General features: G+C 42.5%; 1 protein-coding gene across 1 annotated transcript; it reads left to right on the forward strand.

The window, feature by feature from the left end:
- Nucleotides 1-89: 89 nt before the first annotated feature.
- On the forward strand, nt 90-18,184 carry dhx36 (DEAH (Asp-Glu-Ala-His) box polypeptide 36). Its single transcript, XM_029170777.3, has 26 exons — nt 90-584; nt 761-918; nt 1,088-1,198; nt 1,330-1,540; nt 2,148-2,186; nt 2,330-2,500; nt 2,646-2,725; nt 4,732-4,806; nt 5,979-6,145; nt 6,238-6,319; nt 8,148-8,288; nt 8,908-9,013; nt 11,419-11,506; nt 11,681-11,736; nt 11,826-11,890; nt 12,391-12,534; nt 12,947-13,064; nt 14,122-14,220; nt 14,356-14,529; nt 14,642-14,728; nt 14,806-14,889; nt 14,976-15,075; nt 15,188-15,278; nt 16,045-16,165; nt 17,423-17,575; nt 17,650-18,184. The coding sequence occupies exons 1-26, from the start codon at nt 345-347 to the stop codon at nt 17,887-17,889; spliced, it is 3,201 nt and encodes a 1,066-aa protein (XP_029026610.1). The 5' UTR covers nt 90-344; the 3' UTR covers nt 17,890-18,184.
- The last annotated feature ends 7 nt before the right edge of the window (nt 18,185-18,191 follow it).

Raw genomic sequence — 18,191 nt, forward strand, 5'->3', positions numbered from 1 at the left:
AACATAGACGTAAATAAGAAGATAAAGTCCGAGTAGAGACAATAAGGCGGGACGCAGAGAGAAATTAACCAATCGCAGCGCCCTTACGTCATAATCAGTCGACTCAAACCGCGAACGGCGTCTCTGTGCGACACGCCGGAGTGTTGCTATAGCTGAAAAACAGTTTAAAAACGAGAATTAACTGTCGGGCTGGAAGATAAACGTGCATGTATTCATACCCCAACGGCCAGTAGCTACGCACGTGTAGCTTTAATTCACAAACCGACCCACAGCACATTTTGTTAAGTTGTGTTAGCAACAGCGGCATAACCGAACAAGACGTCGAACCTGCAGGACGCAGGAAGATGAGTTATGGATATGGCGGTGGAGGAGGGAGGCGAGGAAGAAGAGGGGGTCGAGGTAACAGGGATGGCAGCAGGGAAAGATGGGACAGGGGAGGAGGTCCAGGGGGACACGGCTCTGACTTTGACCAGGACCGAGGTGGACAACGCGACCGGCCTCCCCCACACCTGAAGGGCCGCGAGATTGGTCTGTGGTACGCAAGATACGGAGCCGTGAGGAGGAAACAGGCGGACCGGAGATCGGTATGTTGTGTTTGTTTGGGGGCATCTTCTTACAGTCGTCAGTTCGTTTTTCCAAGTGTTCAATTTTCAAATAGATTTGAAAAGTTACACCGGGAGGAGACACAGCCTCTTACCCAGTCCCCGTGTGACATAACTGATGGATTAGTTGAACTGTCACTGTTCACGTGTGTGTTCAGCGAGCAGTGGTCCAGATGGATGAGGCCAGAGAGCAGCACATAACAAGGCTGCTTAACTCGGTCCAGAACGACCAGTCTGGTCCAGGCAGAGAGGGCAGGAACGCAAGAGCCTCTACGTCTGACAGCTGGCAGTCAGCTGCCAGTGGAAGTGGTCACTGGTGAGAGCCTCTTGCATTTCAAACTTTCTTCTTGAGAACATTACACTCTTACAATGACGTAAATGAGAAAGCTAGTGAGGTAAATCTACTTGGTTTGTCAGTTATGTTTCCAGATGTGACGCTGAAACACGTTTGCTCTAACCAACATGTGTATTACCTACGTATGTAGTTACTTTGATGGGGATCTGCCTGAAGAAGAAAAATTGAAGATTGAGATTGAATCAGAGAATGAGGAGGAAGACGCTAGTCTGGGTCAGAACAAAGCTGCTCAACAATCACGGTAACCATGCAGGCAAATGAGACCAATGTTAAAAAAACTAATAATTATAATTTAATTATACTTTATCATAGCATAACAACAAATGAATTTGGGATATGCTCTAACTATTTACAAATTATAATGTTTTTTAGATACTTTTCTTCAAAAGCCATTAAAGATGAACCTCCAGACAATTGGGATGTTGATGAGCATGAGGGGGAAGACAAGAAAGAGAATCTTCGATTCAAAGACAGGGATGCTGAGTTTTTGTTTCACAAGGTAGTCCAAGATCATTCACTGGATGACTACTTAAAGAATGATCTGCAGAGCAAGACATCAAACCCACAATACAAAGAAATGATGGTGAGTATACAGGTTTGACATGTTCAATTATAGGCTCTAAATTGATAGACTAGGTTGTCAGTTGGGTTGTTGGCATTATGATAAAATGAATTATTTTATTATACAGATATTATTAATACGTCATCTGTCAGACATGTGTCACTGGTTTAATGGACCACACATGTTGCTTGATAAGGCACTTAGCTTTGTAGGCACTGAAAAGTGCAGTTTAATTATTAGTCCAACAACATTCTAATTAGAGTTTATGCAGGTTGAACCTCCGTATCCTGTTAATTATTAACACATAAAGGTTAATATGCATTCAACTAGAAATTATTCATTGACCTGATGCACATTGGTTTGTCACCAAGTGAATATTTTATACAATATTCCTTTCATTTGCACGATATACAATAATTTATGACACAATTGCAAAAATATCACATTATTCACTTAGTTAATAAAGATTATTAATTGAATTATTGCCAAGTCAGTACGCACAGGATCCTAGTACTTTGCAGAATATTATTATCCATGTCTGGGAGAAGAAAAGTGTCACCAAGATGGAACAGGTCCTGTTTTTATGGTTAGAACTTTTTCTGATTTTATTTTTGTTTTCTGTATCCAGAAATTCAGGGAAAAACTACCATCCTACTCCAAAAAAGAGGTATGTTTTTTTTAAACCACCTCCCTATCGTCACAAATCACATTTGGCTCTAAAACTGCCTCCTGCTTGAACTTAAATCCTCCACCATTCCGCTTTTTCCCCCGGCTGGTCCTTCTCACCTGCTTGCATCTGTCCTTATTCAGGAGCTTGTGGAACTGATCAACTCTAACCGTGTCCTTGTTGTGAGTGGGGAAACAGGCTGTGGAAAGACCACTCAGGTTACCCAATTTATCCTAGATGACTTCATCTACAGAGACATGGGTTCGATGTGCCGGGTAGTCTGCACACAGCCTCGTCGCATCAGTGCCATTTCGGTATGTGGATTCCAGACGGTTTGTTGCTGTGTCCAAATGTAGAAAGATGTGGTTGCTAAGTTGTGTTTATTGTTACTTTCCTGCATCAGCTATTTTCCCCACTGCTGATCGTGCAACTACTGTAATTGTGTGTCCTTCCTTTCAGGTAGCAGAACGGGTAGCATCAGAGCGAGCAGAAAGTGTAGGGAATGGGAATTCCTGTGGTTACCAAATCCGCCTGCAGAGGTACAGAAACACACATCTGCTGATGTATAAGCACTTGTAATAGTTGCCTATTTAGTGCTTAAATAACAGGTTTCTGTTGTATAATATCTGAGGTAGTGAAGAGGAGAATCAATTTGTGTGGATTTCAAGGTTTCCTGGTGTTTATTGGTTTTTGAAAAAGGTCTAGTTCTGCCTGCCTTTTGACTTTTAAATAACACAGTAATTACGTTGTCAAGTAATTCGCTTACCTATTTAGAGCATTCCTTCATGTTATAGCTGAATGTTTGACCATAGTATATAAATTCTAACCCTAAATGGACTTGGATGTTGCTTTGTCAGACAGTGTTTTGTGATTAGTTGAATGATGACATTTCTTGATGTCAGGTAAGGGATAAATAGAAGCTATGAATACCAGTGGAAATTATTTTTTGAAGGACAACATATATAAGTATTGGTACATGGGAATTATTAGCTGAGAAAACACACAGGAAGAGTGTTGCCATGAGTTATAGGGGCTATCTCAAGTGAGTTCTATAAAAGAGAGCGTGAAAGAGGATGAGGTAAATGCAATAAAACGTAGGAAACGGGGGGGCAACTCGGGTGTGTGATATGAAGGCAGACTGATGTACAGTGTGAGGTGTAAAAGGATGGATAGAAATTGATTACTGGCTGTGATAGAAATGGAGCAAATAACAAAAGGCTAGACTCTGAAATTTTTACTGTGCTGCTTTTTATTTCTACATTTGCAAGTTATTTCTCAGTTTGCAAGTTACAACAGTTGGTAATCACAGGGGAACAATAACTAAAGCAAATGTTAAAGTGCAGCCAAGATAAAAAGTGATCTATTAGAGGTTCCTTCATTGTACTGTGCTGTCACTAGCAACTGTTACCGTCACTAACTGGGACTGTGGATGCAAAAACTGGCAATGTGTACCTCAAGCTTTGTTAAACGATTACTGATGTGTCATCTCCCCCACATAGGCCCTAATGTAATAATTTACACTTTGCTACCCGTGTCTGCAAAACTAAATACAAATTGTCAGAAACACATTCAAGTCTTAGCCAATTTCAGTTACATTTACAGTTTTTCAGTGTATTTGTTAACACTTAGTCAGTGTAGACGTTAGTAGTGTGTTGTTTGTAGTGCCCGCAAATCATGTGAGTATATATGTTACATGTTGCAGTAAAATGCAATCAGCGTTCAGAGCATCACCTTATACATGGCAGGAGCTCCTCTCTGGTTTTAGGTGTTACTAGTAAATGTTAGACTGAAGCCACAGCTGCTGCTTCATGTACTGTGCTTAAAACAGTGTTTCAGATGTGTCTGTTAAATAGTAGTTTGGGCAGACACATTGAAATAACCAAACCGTTTATGCTGCAAAGAGAGGAGGAGGATTTGGGTGGGGAAGGTCCAGCAGCTGTGATTTTGCCCCGAGGCCCCTGAGCATGGTAATTCCATCCCAGCGTCTGGTCCCTGACAAGCTTCTGCTGCTGTAGTTATTGGTCAAAATGATTCTATGTTAAACATTGTTGTGGTAATACTGTATTGTATGTTAACGAGAAATGTTTCTTAAACGTGGTCTCAAAAAGAAATATATTGTATTTTAGTAGCGACTTTAAAATTTTCAACAAAGCCATGAACAAAGAAGTGTTTTCTTCTTTTATATGTTTATAAGAGGCATCTTCTGCTTTCTCTGGAATTAAATGAAATAAAAGTCATGTCGTGATTGTTGTTCACTGTGAAACTTTTTATAACTGACTCATACTTATGCAAAGCATCAGCATAAGGGGCCATTATAACTAATTACATGACTTATTAGCCACAATTTTCTGCCTCAGCAGTATTTTATTGCAACATCAGTGTCAGCTTTATGGCCACAGCCTGAGAATGAAGTTATTACTATTAAATAACATGTTAAGCGTGCAGTGTGTGTGTGTTGGTCTGAAATGGAAACCTTCTTTCCTTATTATCATTTTGTCATTTGAAACATTTTCTCTTTCTTTTTTGCTCTCTTTCTCTTTTTTAGTCGGTTACCACGGAGACAAGGTTCGATCCTGTACTGCACAACAGGCATTATTCTTCAGTGGCTTCGTTCAGACCCGTGAGTCTCCCCCATCTCGTCTTCCTCATCGTCATCACATCTGCTCCCAGTGTTTCCTCTTCTGCTTTGTCTCTCTCTTTGTCTCTGTTCCAGCCATTCTTCATCAGCTGTCTTCCTCCCTGTGTGCCACTCGCTTTCATCCTCATTGATTTGTGTTTGACTCCACTGTCTGTGCAAAAAGCATTAGTATGGGCCCCCATTCCCGTAGTCAGAGAGATGAAGACACACACACATCTTCTGTTGACTCATCCCTGCATGTTCATCCTTGCATTCTGAGTGTCTTCAGAAAGCCCACAGAGGCTAAGTGAGGGTGCCAGCTTTTTCTTGTTTTGTTTTGTTTCATGCTCTAGCAGAGTTGGCACGACTTGAGTGAGTCATTTTAAGTCTAGAGGTGTCTGACAAAAATGCTGCAGCGTTTATGCTATGAAGATGTACTTACACAGCGGCTGTACAGCTGTATGCAGGTACGACCATGGCGCTTGGAGGTTTTTATGAAGCATGTCAGGTTTACTTTTCCATGATCAGAAGTCCTAATACTAAAACTGAGAACTTCATTTATTTATGACCCCATCTTAAAACTTTTTTAACATGCAACTTCAGTAACTGGTGTGAAATTTCTTTGCTATAATATTGTAAAGTAAACATTTCTTCATAAACAAATTTCACAAACATTTGTGAATTTAATCTAGGGTTTCAAGCAGTCATTTTTCATTATTTGGCTACAGGGCTAAATGATCATACTTCCAACACTATGAGATGGGGTTTTAATACTTCTCATAACCAACATGAACATATTAAACACATTTTGTGATTATTCCTTTATTTTTGCTGTACCCTTTACTCTAAAGTAAGCTTGTTGTTTACAACTAGCCCTCAGTTTTAGGCTCCTACAATAAATAATAAAATAATAAAGTTTCCAACCAAAGACACGGCACTTTACAAGGTAAGGTTTAAGACCTTACATAACTAAACACAACAAATTCCACATACAGCAAGCCTTTCAATTGTAAATCAGAATTAGAATGGTTTTAAAATTTATCTAAAAATCTGATGCAGAAAAAAAAGAAAATTCTAAAATCTTTTCATTTTCTCTATATTTACACTACTTGCACATTAGTCACATTAGTGACAAATAATTTCTGTCAGACTTACTGCATTTTCTTTCTTGTTAGTTTGTTGTCGAGTGTTACCCACCTGGTGTTGGATGAGATCCATGAGAGAAACCTCCAGTCAGATGTTTTGCTGGTCATTGTGAAGGACTTACTCAACACCCGGGACGATCTCAAAGTCATCCTTATGAGTGCTACCCTCAATGCTGAAAAGTTTTCGAGATATTTTGGTATTTACCAATTTACCAAGATGCTTTCAAAATATTAGTTATATTAGTTTCATTGTCTTTTACACTATTTTTTGTGTCTTCATTTTCTCTAGACAACTGTCCAATGATCCATATTCCTGGTTTGACGTTCCCAGTGGAAGAGTTCCTTTTGGAGGACATTGTAGAGATGACCAGGTAGAAAACCAAGACAGAAACACATACTGTACAAAGAGCCGCAACAAAGATTTAAAAAGCTTTATTTATTCCTGAGGGAAATTGCTTTGCCCACTTATGATTGATAATTCTTTTTTACTATTTATATTTTTCCTTCTATCTGTGAAAGCAACCATATGTACCATATATCATATACATACATATGTATACACACACCTACATATACACATCATATGAAAATGACTTATAGTATAGTGTATATACATATACACATGTACTATACTATGCAGATGAATACTGATCAGCTGAAGGTGCTCCCCTGTCCAGTCAGCACACTGTGTAGGGGGTGGAAGGTGTTGTCTAGGATAGAGAGGAGTTGGACCAGCATCCTCCTCTCAGCTACAGCATGTAGGGGGTCCAGCTCCACCCCCAGACCAGAACCAGCCCTCCTGATCACTTTGTCCAGTCTGTTACTGTCTGCTACATTCATGCTGCTGCCCCACAGACCACAGCGTAAAACACTGGCCACCACAGACTCATAGAACATCATCAGCATGGAGCGGCAGACGTTAAAGGACCTGAGCCTCCTCAGGAAGTGCATCTTGCTCTGAGCCTTCTTGTTCACAGCTGAGGAGTTCTTTTTCCAGTCCAGTTTATTGTCCAAGTACACTCCCAAGTATTTGTACTCGGTCACGACCTTCACCTCTTCCTTTTTAATAGTGAGAGGGGTGACAGCACTCACAGATTTCCTAAAGTCCATTGCCAGCTCTGTCACCACATGGGCGGTTTGTGAGGTAGTCCATGATCCATGAAATCGCGGGGCTCAACCTGCATGTCCTTCAGTTTCTCTCCTGCCAACGCAGGCCAGATGTTAAATGTGCTTGAGAAATTGAAGACCATGATCCTCACTAGGGCGCCAGGCTTGTCTTGGTGGTTGTAGGTGCAATGGAGCAGTTGTATAATGGCGTCATCCACTCCTAGTTGGGGCCCCTCCGCACTTCCACTCTTGTTAAAGTCTTTGTTCCAGTTTCCTACTATGAGCCTCCTTCCCCTCCCTGATTTTGATTGACAGCTCTTTCTGGACACTTCTAGCTGCCTCCCTGTCCCCTGATCTTAATGCTTCTTATGCTATCTTAATTCTTTTCATTCAAAATGGCTTTGATATCATGAGTGACCCATAGGTTGTTGTTAGGAAAGTAGCAAAAAGTTTTGTTAGACACACGTGTGTCCATGCAGAAATTAATATAATCTCTGATGCAGTCTGTCAGTCCATCAATGTCCACCCCATGAGGTTCAAAGAGAGCCTCCCAGTCAGTGTCTTCAAAGCAGCTCTGCAGAGCAACACAGTCCTCATCTGTCCACCTTATAACAGTGTTCATGGTGGCAGCCTGCCTTTGCAACTCCCTCCTTTGGTTTCTCCACAAACCTTTCTGCCTTCTCTGCTTTCCCTCGTTTTCCTCCTTATGTCGAAGGGAAAGCTCGACATCCCAGACAAAGTTGAGTATTTTGTGCCGACTGGCCTTAGTGAGATCAGCTGGTCCCGAGGGTAAACATAGGTGTCTGCATGGTGACGGTGCTGCTGCTGTGCTCCAGCCTTGCGGATAAGTGAAAGTTTTAAATCGCAGCGTAAAATTTGACAAAAAAAACTCTCTGGAACAACATGATCAGCGAGGGGACACCTATTAACACTATTTAAAAATCACACACAGTAGATAAAAAATTAAGGAAAGAGAACACAGAAAGGACACCACAAAACGAGAGCAATCAAATTGGCTGCAGCAAGGCTAACACCTGCATATAACAGATAACAAACATTTAATTTAGATGTTGGTTGGTATGTGCTTGCCAGGTATCGTCCTCAAAATCAGGACCGTCGACACTCGCAGAGGAGAGGGTTTTGGCAGGGTCGCCACTCCAGAGCTGAAAAGGATGAGAAAGAAGCTGAATACAAGGAGTCCTGGCCTTCCTATGCTCGGACTCTCCAGGGCAGGTGAGCTGTGAATGTAACGGGGTGGTTAAATATGCAGAGCAGCTGCAGTAACCTATCAATAAATGAGATTTCTGCAGTTTCTTATGTATTCGGTTCAGGTAACTGAATAAAATTAAATTTGTTTGCGTTTACTATCTATAAATATACCTCTGTTTTATTTCCGATTTACGTTGGTCCTGGATGAAAATACTTATATTTACACATTTACACATTTTTGTCATTATCCGGAAGAAATTACATTGAATTTGTGGCGTTCTTGTATTATTTAACGCTCCGGTGACAATAACAAACTGCGACTCTCTCAACTCTGATGAGCTCATTAGTGACATGTCAGTCTCCCTTCAAAGACAGCGCCTGGGGAAACAGGTCCCCATATTTGGAAAATAAAATTCGCGTCTGACAAAATTATTCAAATTTTAGTTTGACAAGTCACACTGCTAAAAAGAAAGATCACAATGGCCGTTATTGATTTTATATATAGATGAATCTAGAGGAAAGAAGCTTCTGTCTGCAAATAGCCTTAACCTGTGGTGAGGTTCAAAACAAGTAAGATACCAGTTGAAATTAAAGGAACAGTGTTATATTAGCAAATATTTTATTGCTACCATTTTTTCCCCAGATACTCTGACAATACGATTGCAACACTGGAGATGCTGGACAGTGATGACAAGATCGACCTTGATCTGATTGTGGAACTGATTCGGCACATTGTGCTGAATGATCATGTGAGTTTAACTTTTTTAGTCTGTGTTGTATGAAGCCGTATCATTTAATGACATTTACATTTCTCAAAAATTTTGATCATGCAAATAGAGCTTTGATCCCAGCAAAAGATAGTTTCAATGTCAAATAAATGTAAACTAAAGGAGGGAAGCGCAGTGGGCTCCTGGGTACAGTAGCACAGATGGAGGAACCAGGGGTGTTCAAAGTTAGATCAGTGGAAATGAAACCGTTCCTGGCAGCAGATCTGTGCTAATGGGAGATCGAACAGATGCTCCCCTTATTCATGTTTATTCACTTTTCTCCTTCTGTTTCTTCTTTTTTCATGTTTACATCATTTCAGTTCAGAGATCAGACTTTGGGTAGTTGGAGTATAATTTAAATTGTTATATGATCTTTTTTTAAGTGAACACATTAAGGCGTGTTAGGGGCTGCTGCGGCAAAATCCGTGGACAATTTGATGTTCACTGCATATTTCTTTTTCTTTTTTCCTTCATTTTTCAGCCATTGCTATGTACAGTGCAGTGTAAACCAAGGCCAGTACAGGCTGAACAATGAAAAACCATATCACAAGCTGTTCAATAGCCTATTGTATCTGGAGGAGAGTAATGATGGTCAGAACAGTGTGCTCCACTATTTCAGAAATTTTCCATATGAAGTTGAACTAGTGTAACACTTTTACGTTTGTGATTGTGTGCGTGTGTGAAGAAGAAGCTGAAGCAACAAAGGCCCCAGAATGAGGAGTGACTAACACAGACAGACAGAATAATTATCCCCTCCCATATGAAGACGTATCTCTATCCGTCACGGCCACCCTCAGCCGGTCGACCGGCTGATTCTCCGTGGCATTGTCAATCGGCGGAGAGGGAACCGTCTGATTTGCCGTGACGGAGCGCTGAACCAAGGATACGGGCCGTCTGCCAGGCTTTTGACTGTGATGATTGGTTAATTATGTTGCAAGGATGTGTGATTAGACACCTAGGGGGTAGACACACAGGCATTAATGAACGCCTGCTGGGTGTGACTGTGTGTTTGTGTGTGGGCGGTTTTGTGTGTGCGTGTGAAATAGCGCAGCAGCGCAGAGTTTACTGGTACTTGATTTATGGCTGGAATTAATCAGATTCTCAGGATAATCAGGTTCTGTGTAGTAACCAAGCACACTTTCGCACGTGCACCTTACCACATTAACACGCATATAATGTCCCATGTGGGTGCCACTGGTTGAGCCCTGATAATAGTAATTAGCTTTAATTAAAAGGCCTGTAGCTACGTTTAATGTCTCTTTTTTAGCTCCCTTTGATTTGTCTTAAGATAAGCCATTTTCCACCAGCTTCATATTATTCTCAAGATCATTTTGGGATAAATTTAGATCTTTGATGTGATGAAATAAACTCACCCCCACTGATGATAACATTAAAGCTGGATTTAGTCATTGTGAACAAATTGTCTTAACAAACTCTAGGAAATTGGATAGCTTGCTAATTTTCGGGCAACAATCACAAGATTAAAACAACCTTCATGGTTTTAATGTTGGGGCCATAGTTAATCCATTAGTAGCCCCAAGGAATTCAAACCAAACACTTGACTTCCCCAGAAGCTATTAAATTATTGTTAAAGGTGTACATTAATATTATCATAAATGAAAATCCTAAAATATCACATAGCGAGGGAGAAATCAAAACAAATCAGCCACTGTAAGAGGTTGTTACATAGTTATTGGAACGTAATTATTATTACTACAAACATAGTGTTGGAGCCGCTCATTGTGCTTAAGTTTTTCTAGCAATATTGTTTTAAAACTATACCAGTCGTTTGATCAACTGTATGTCTGATATAAAAAAAAATTGTGGTTTAAGACAACATACATTTGGATTTTATTAAAACTTTATTGTCTACACCGAAGATGCACCACTGCTGCTGCTCAGAAACCCGTACGGTGTCGGACAGCTGAATGTGCAGAGTTTTGCCCACATTGGAAAACCTCCAACTCTATTAGCCACCGGCATCTGTTATCCTGCTGATGTTTTCTCAGCTGGCGTTTGTGTGTCACTTCATGTTCCAGGTGACTAAATGGTTGCCTTTTTGCTACTACTGCTTTGAGCGAATCATGTCTACTCCAGTGGCAATGAGAAGCACAGGCTGTGCTGGGAAGATGCTGCTGTCATAATGAGTCCCGGCGACTGTAGTGTGGCTGAATGTAGAGACTGGGAACTGAGGGCGAGTCGTCTCCATCTGCCCTGGCTGGGACACCACAAGAACCTTGTCCACTTTGTTCATTTGTTGAGTGTCCTCCATCTAATGGCCACTTATTTCTTTCTGTTGGCCGTTAGTTTCTTGATTGTGTTTTTTGAGGCCCTGCTGGTTATTGTGTCTTGGCTGCTAAGCGTTGTGGTGTGTGTTTGTCTTACAGGAAGGAGCTATTTTGGTGTTCTTGCCTGGCTGGGACAACATCAGCACTTTAAATGACCTGCTCATGGCCCAGCAGATGTTCCGATCAGGTAAACACACATGGTAACATATAAAACATTAGGTTTTAATGACAAGTCATAAAAAGGTCTAAGTGGCAATGGGATCTTTGACTGTATTTGATTTGAATGTCTTTAAATTAAACCAGTGGTGTCTGAGCAACATACAACTGTTTTCTCTATAAATGGTGCCCTGTTGTGTTTCAGAGCGGTTCGTTATCATCCCCTTGCATTCCCTTATGCCTACTGTTAATCAGACGCAGGTGAGTGTTCTTCAGTTTCCCTCTTTGTCTGATCGGATCTGGCTGTGCCTGCTGTTATCGGTACCTCATCTTTCTCTCGCTCCTCTCAGGTGTTCAAAAGGCCTCCTCCTGGAGTTAGAAAGATTGTTATTGCTACTAATATCGCTGAAACCAGGTATGTGTGCTTGTTATTTGACTTGTCCAGCCTTTGTTCTTATTAGCTTTGAAAAAGTATTTATGGCTGTTTTTTTCCAGCAGCAACAGCAGAAGAGATAATACTTTAATGTGTGCGTGTGTGTCTCTGTGTGTGCGCGTGCATCTGATGCACTGGCTTCCAGTCACTGATAGTAGCTGCGGATTTGTGGACAATTAGCATACACTTCTTGGATTGCTTCCGAACTGTCACACTGGCTTAGATAGAACACACTGAGTGTCTGATTTTCAGTCTCACATGCACGCGCGCACACACAAAATAAGCAAATTAAGAAGCTGTCTGCACACTGCTCACATCACTCCCCTAAATATAGACTCTAAACCTACCGAAGGGCTACGTTTTATTTTTACTTCTGAATGATTGTGTGTGTGAGAGTCTTAGCTGAGTGTTCATGACGGCTGCTTTGAAGTGTTTTTTTTTTTGATTCTGTCCTCCTTTCCCTCCCTCTTTCTCTCTCGCAGCATCACCATAGATGACGTAGTTTATGTGATAGATGGGGGGAAGATAAAGGAGACAAACTTTGACACCACCAACAACATCAGCACCATGGCAGCTGAGTGGGTTAGCCTGGCCAATGCCAAACAGAGGAAAGGTCGTGCTGGCAGGTGTGTGTGTCTGTGTACATGTGAGCCTGCACCCAGTGGTTTTTGTAAATGTTTTCCCATGAGACAATGCTACAGACTAGTGCCTCTGGGTGTGCGATATTAATCTGGGAGGATTATTTTTTCTTCTGTTTGTCATCTCGCTCTCTGTCAGTCTCCCTCATCACCCCACTCCTTCCTGCCTCCCACCTGTAAACACAGAGGGAGAAAATTGTAGTCACTCCTAGGTCATTTTCACTCTGTTAGCAAGCTCTAACATCAAAGTGGAGAAGGGCCCAATTAGCAGGAGCTGCTTAGCGTGTGCAATTTCATCCCAGTGGTTTTAAATTCAGCTCTTGTCACAGTACTGATATAATGCGTGACTTTTATTTTTCCCCCCTGCTACATTTAAACTCTCTTGTCTACATATTCCCAGAGTGTGTCCAGGGAAGTGCTATCATCTGTACAATGGTCTCAGGGCCAGCCTACTGGAGTCCTATCAGTTACCTGAAATTATGAGGACACCACTGGAGGAGCTCTGCCTGCAAATCAAGGTTGTGTACTGTATGTGAAGAGGGACTGTCAGTGAGAGACGAATGAACTTTGACTTGGATGGGTTGAGATGAGGACAAGAGTGCTGTGAAGGAGTTTTCGTGAGTGCAAGGGGGAGGGTGGTCGAGGACAGCGCTGCAGTTTAGAGCCTGTGTTGAATTACAGCTGCTCCCGCCTAATGAGAGCGAGGGATGAATATCCTTGGCTGACTCATGCTCCCTTGCTCTAATCTTCTTCTCTTACGTAAAAAGTCGCTTTCTTTTTGGCTGCTTACTCTTTTCCCACCCCCCACACTCATTTTGTTTTGACTTCCTAAATCCTCGTATATCACTCAAACATTTTACAAGCAGTGCTAATGGAACAGTAAGCCAAGGTTCACTCGGATCTAGTGTTTGCTGTGATTGTTTCCACTATTGTTTCTTTTTTTGAATATGCATTCGTAGTGTGTCTCTTCCACTGGTTCAACTGGATGTGCTTGAGTATGTGTGTAATGTGGTTTTTAAAACTAGTGGGTGAGAGGCGGACTAATGCATCAGGCTGTCCTTAAAGCGAGAGAAGCACTGACAACACGCTAACCCTGAGCAGACTCTCCAAATGCAACACTCCATCACCACCCTATTAGTCACACACACACACACACACACACACACACACACACACACACACACACACACACACACACACACACACACACACCACACACACACACACACACACACACACACACACACACACACACACACACACACACACACACACACACCACACACACACACACACACACACACACACACACACACACATATGGCAGCTTGTGAATTCGCATTTAGCGTCACCACTTGCATTACTGTCCATGTAGAATGTAACGTCACTATCACAACTGCTTCTTCTGTTACTTACATCTCAAAGACAGCAAAACATATTTTATTAAACCTTATTATTTGCTATTATTATATTATTCATATATTATTTTCTTACCCTATTTACAAGGATCTAATGTGAGAATGATGACATGATTTGCTTCTCAATGTGTAACGTGATGTCAAATGTGCTGCCTAGATATTGAAGCTTGGGTCTATTGCTCGGTTCCTGGAGAAAGCTTTGGACCCTCCTACTGAAAAGGCTGTAAGTCTAGCCATCAAGAACCTCATGGACCTGGTAAGAGAGAGATGCATCAGGAATGTAGAGAATAACTTGTTCTTAGCAATGGGAATATTGAAGTACAATATAATCAGAAACAACCTGAACATGTAAATGTGCATTCGTTTGTTTGTGCTTTCGTGACAATGCTAGAACGCCCTGGACCATTCGGAGAACCTGACAGCTCTGGGTTTCCACTTGGCCCGTCTGCCTGTAGAGCCTCACATCGGCAAACTCATCCTGTTCGGAGCTCTGCTGGGCTGCCTCAGCCCCGTACTCACCATCGCTGCTTCACTCAGCTTCAAAGACCCTTTCTTCATACCCCTGGTAGGGCAGCGACAGACATGAAAGCGCATGTGGACAGGGAATCACAATTCGATACATTCAATACATTGTTGCAATTGTAAAGCAGGTTTGACTGAAATGTTTCCTTTCTCAGGGTAAAGAAAAAATGGCAGACATGAGGAGAAAGATGCTGTCCAGAAACTCCAAGAGTGACCACCTCACCATTGTCAATGCCTTCCAGGTAAACGGCTTCTTCTTTGTTGTTCAACTTTTCTGTGTCTGGATACTGTTTTAACTAATCATCCCCTGATCGACCAGGGATGGGAGGAAGCAAAACAGCGCGGTGGCAGGTATGAAAGGGATTACTGCTGGGACAACTTCCTGTCTGCCAACACACTCCAGGTAAACCAGTAGTAGCATATTTGTCATTTCCAGCTGTGGACAGGCTGCATTCTTAGGATTCATTCATTTGGTTTTCTAACGTTCAGATGCTGCAAAACATGAAAGGTCAGTTTGCTGAACATCTGTTGCATGCAGGCTTTGTCAGCAGCAAGGATCCTAAAGACCCCAAATCTAATGTCAACTCTGGTAAGGAAACATTTATCCCTATGAATTTAAAAACCTGACTGTAGCAAAATGAAGAAATTAGTTTGGGGGCATGCAAATGTAGCGAGGCTCATTTCTTCACTTCCTTCCACAGACAATGAGAAGTTAATCAAAGCTGTTATTGTAGCCGGTCTGTACCCCAAGGTGGCCATGATCAGACCATCTCACAGCAGAAAGAGACCGGGGTGAGTGTGCCAATTCGCACAGCGCAAGACAGAAGTGCATAATTATTCTCATTGACCTCCAGACAGAAAAAATAGCCCTCGCACTGCAACGTCTCGTCAGACCTCTGCGGCGAAAGTTCCGCAAGCTTTCCGTGACGAGACCTGAGGTTCTGCAGAGACCATGTTTGAAGAAAGCACTTTTTCAGCTGAAGATCAATGCACTCGTGAAAAAACTGGCCTGAGGCAGCTGTCATAGGCAAGCGGCAGTGACCTGTGTGCAACAGACAGAGAGACGGACACTTTTGCAGAATAGCCGTCACTTTTGTTTGTCTGTTTCAGTGACAGCTTTAGACCCAGTTGCACAGTGAAATTGCCAGGGTCATTGCCTTTGCATAAGTAATTCTCAACGGTTGATGCCAGACCACGTGTCTGCAACCCAGCTTTGCAGTATATATGTATATGTGTGTATATATATGTATTGCGCTGTGAAGCTCTTTATTGTTTGTTTTTCAGTCAGAGCAATGTCTGGTACCAGCAGCTTGTGGCTGCGTTCGCTCAGTTTTGTTAGGATGTGAGACAGGAGCTGGAAACATGGTTTTACTTTCATGTTGGAGATGATTTTCCAACTGCATCACAAGCCATTGTGCCAAAATAGTAGGCGGCTTTCTGAATCATATTTTCAACCGAGGCACATCTGTTGTTGTTTCCAGAACCACCTTTGTGAAATCATTCATCAGTCATTTTATTGATACGTTTTGCTATAATAAATCTGAACCACCTTACTCAGGGTCAAGGTTTACACCCAGGCCGATGGCAAAGTGTGCATCCACCCAAAGTCTGTCAACGCCGAAGAGACAGAGTTCAACTACACGTGGCTCATCTACCACCTGAAGATGAGGACGAGCAGCGTGAGTAGGCGTGTGGGAGGGGGAGGGGGGGTGCATGCGTTGGAGCATGCGTTTGTCTGTGTCCTTTACGCTTTTGCAGCATGCCTCTGAAGGTTGAATGGAGACCCGCGGTTAAAGGTTGCCACGCCAGCTTTACGCCCGATGAATATTTGATTAAAACACTGCCTTTCAACTTTGTCTCAAAGGCTCTCGTGCTTCAAAGCTTCCTGATACACCCTGAAGAGGTGGCGGTGAAGGGGGGGAGTAAAACGGTCAACGCTCTCCTCCTCTGTTTTATTGCCCCTCTTCACGCTCCCTTCCGTCTGTGTCTTTGTTCTCTCAGTGCCGTCTCTCTCTCTCTCTCTCTCTGAGCATTTCCGTTCGACGGAGAGAAAAAAAAACACCTTTCATGTTCTCTCCAATTGCTGCGTTTGCTTTTGTCTCTCACTTTGCTGCCTTTGTGTTCCTCAAGGAGTGTTTGGCTGGGTTTTACCATTGTCACCGCCACCATTAATTTGATCAATGTGTGTATAATACAGTACGACGACGGTAACGATTGTCAAGAGAAGCGGACAAATGGAAAGAAATGCAAAGGAAGCGAGGGATGACATAAGCTCCATCCTCTCTGACGCACTTGTCCCTGGTGTGGGCCTTTACATTACGCATTCACGGAGCTGGTCCGGTTGTCCCTGCTCGCTCTCTGCTTGTTTTTCGTTCCCTCGTCTCCTTCCTACATTCTCCACCTTTCTCTGCTTCTGTGACGTTAATTTTCAGCATTTTTGTCTGTTACCTTCAAAGCTGTAATAGATTTTGTTTGACCTCAGTCTGCTGCTTGTGTAGCCTCCCTGGCTTCTATTTCCTTTTTTCCGCTATTCAGAATTTTCAGTCTCTGAAAAATATTTCCCTTCATTATCACTTCTGAAGAAAAATACTGGTAAATCTGTACTATTTTACACAGTGCATAAATGATAAAACTGTTCTCCATAAGCAGCTGTCAGTTCAGCTCAGGGAGCAAAATGGATGGAACAAGAGAGTAACACATCATTGAGATTCACACACAGGGCAAGATGACATTTCTCCTAACAGTGAAGGCACTGGAACACGTTTCAAACTCGCACAGCCTCTCGTCACTAATGGGACACTTTCAGCCCACACCACAGAATAGCTGTTGGGCACAATGTGTCATAATGATGCCGCTCCCTGTCAACGAGCGGCAGCATGTTTCGCCGCGCAACTCCTGTGGTTGTGTGACAGCGACGTCTCCGTTCGCATCCTCAGATCTTCTTGTACGATTGCACCGAGGTGTCCCCGTTCTCGCTGCTGTTCTTCGGAGGAGACATCTCCATCCAAAAGGATGAGGACCAGGACACCATCGCGGTGGACAAGTGGATCGTCTTCAGGTCGCCGGCGCGCATCGCTCACCTCGTCAAGGTGGGTGACAGGCAAAGGGAGCAGCCTCTGTGGTCGTGGCATGATTTTAAATGTTTTACCGTCCTGTCTGACAGAGTTTAAAGAAGGAGTTAGACTCTTTGTTGGAGGAGAAGATCCGTGCGCCGGCTCCTGTGGACTGGCAAAACCGTCAGTCCAAAGACTGTGCAGTCATCACAGCCATCATAGACCTCATCACCACACAGGAGAAACCTACGGGCGGCATCAAGGGTCATGACCGAGCGTGGGCCAATGACCGGAGAGGACAACACATTCACTTTGATGATGATGATGATGATGATGACAACGATGACTAGATATGGCCAGGTTTTTGTCTGGCAGTGAGGAAAGGGAGGGAGACGAGTGATGCAGAGGTTAGTTTGGGTAATTACGAGTTGCTTCTGCTTGGCTCAAAAGAAACAGTACTGGAAAATGCACTTGAATGACTCATTATTTTTTGCCTTCTTGGTCATTATCCTGCGAGGACCGATCCACATTTCAATACACTCAGTAGCTAATTTGTTCAGGGTTCAGCTCGTGTTTTTTGGAGTCATTTCTGTTTTTCCACTTATTGCACTGTGCAATAAATAAAGGTTGTGTCATTAAATTAAATGCTTTG

The sequence above is a fragment of the Betta splendens genome, chromosome 13, assembly GCF_900634795.4.
Source record: "Betta splendens chromosome 13, fBetSpl5.4, whole genome shotgun sequence".
NCBI lineage: Eukaryota > Metazoa > Chordata > Actinopteri > Anabantiformes > Osphronemidae > Betta > Betta splendens.

What these genes read in the sequence shown, in the direction of transcription:
- dhx36 (XM_029170777.3), top strand. Translation starts at nt 345, where the DNA reads ATGAGTTATGGATATGGCGGTGGAGGAGGGAGGCGAGGAAGAAGAGGG. An exon ending in TACCAAATCCGCCTGCAGAG is followed by an intron (nt 2,726 to 4,731) that starts GTACAGAAACAC and finishes TCTCTTTTTTAG; the next exon opens with TCGGTTACCACGGAGACAAG. An exon ending in ACATTGTGCTGAATGATCAT is followed by an intron (nt 9,014 to 11,418) that starts GTGAGTTTAACT and finishes TTTGTCTTACAG; the next exon opens with GAAGGAGCTATTTTGGTGTT.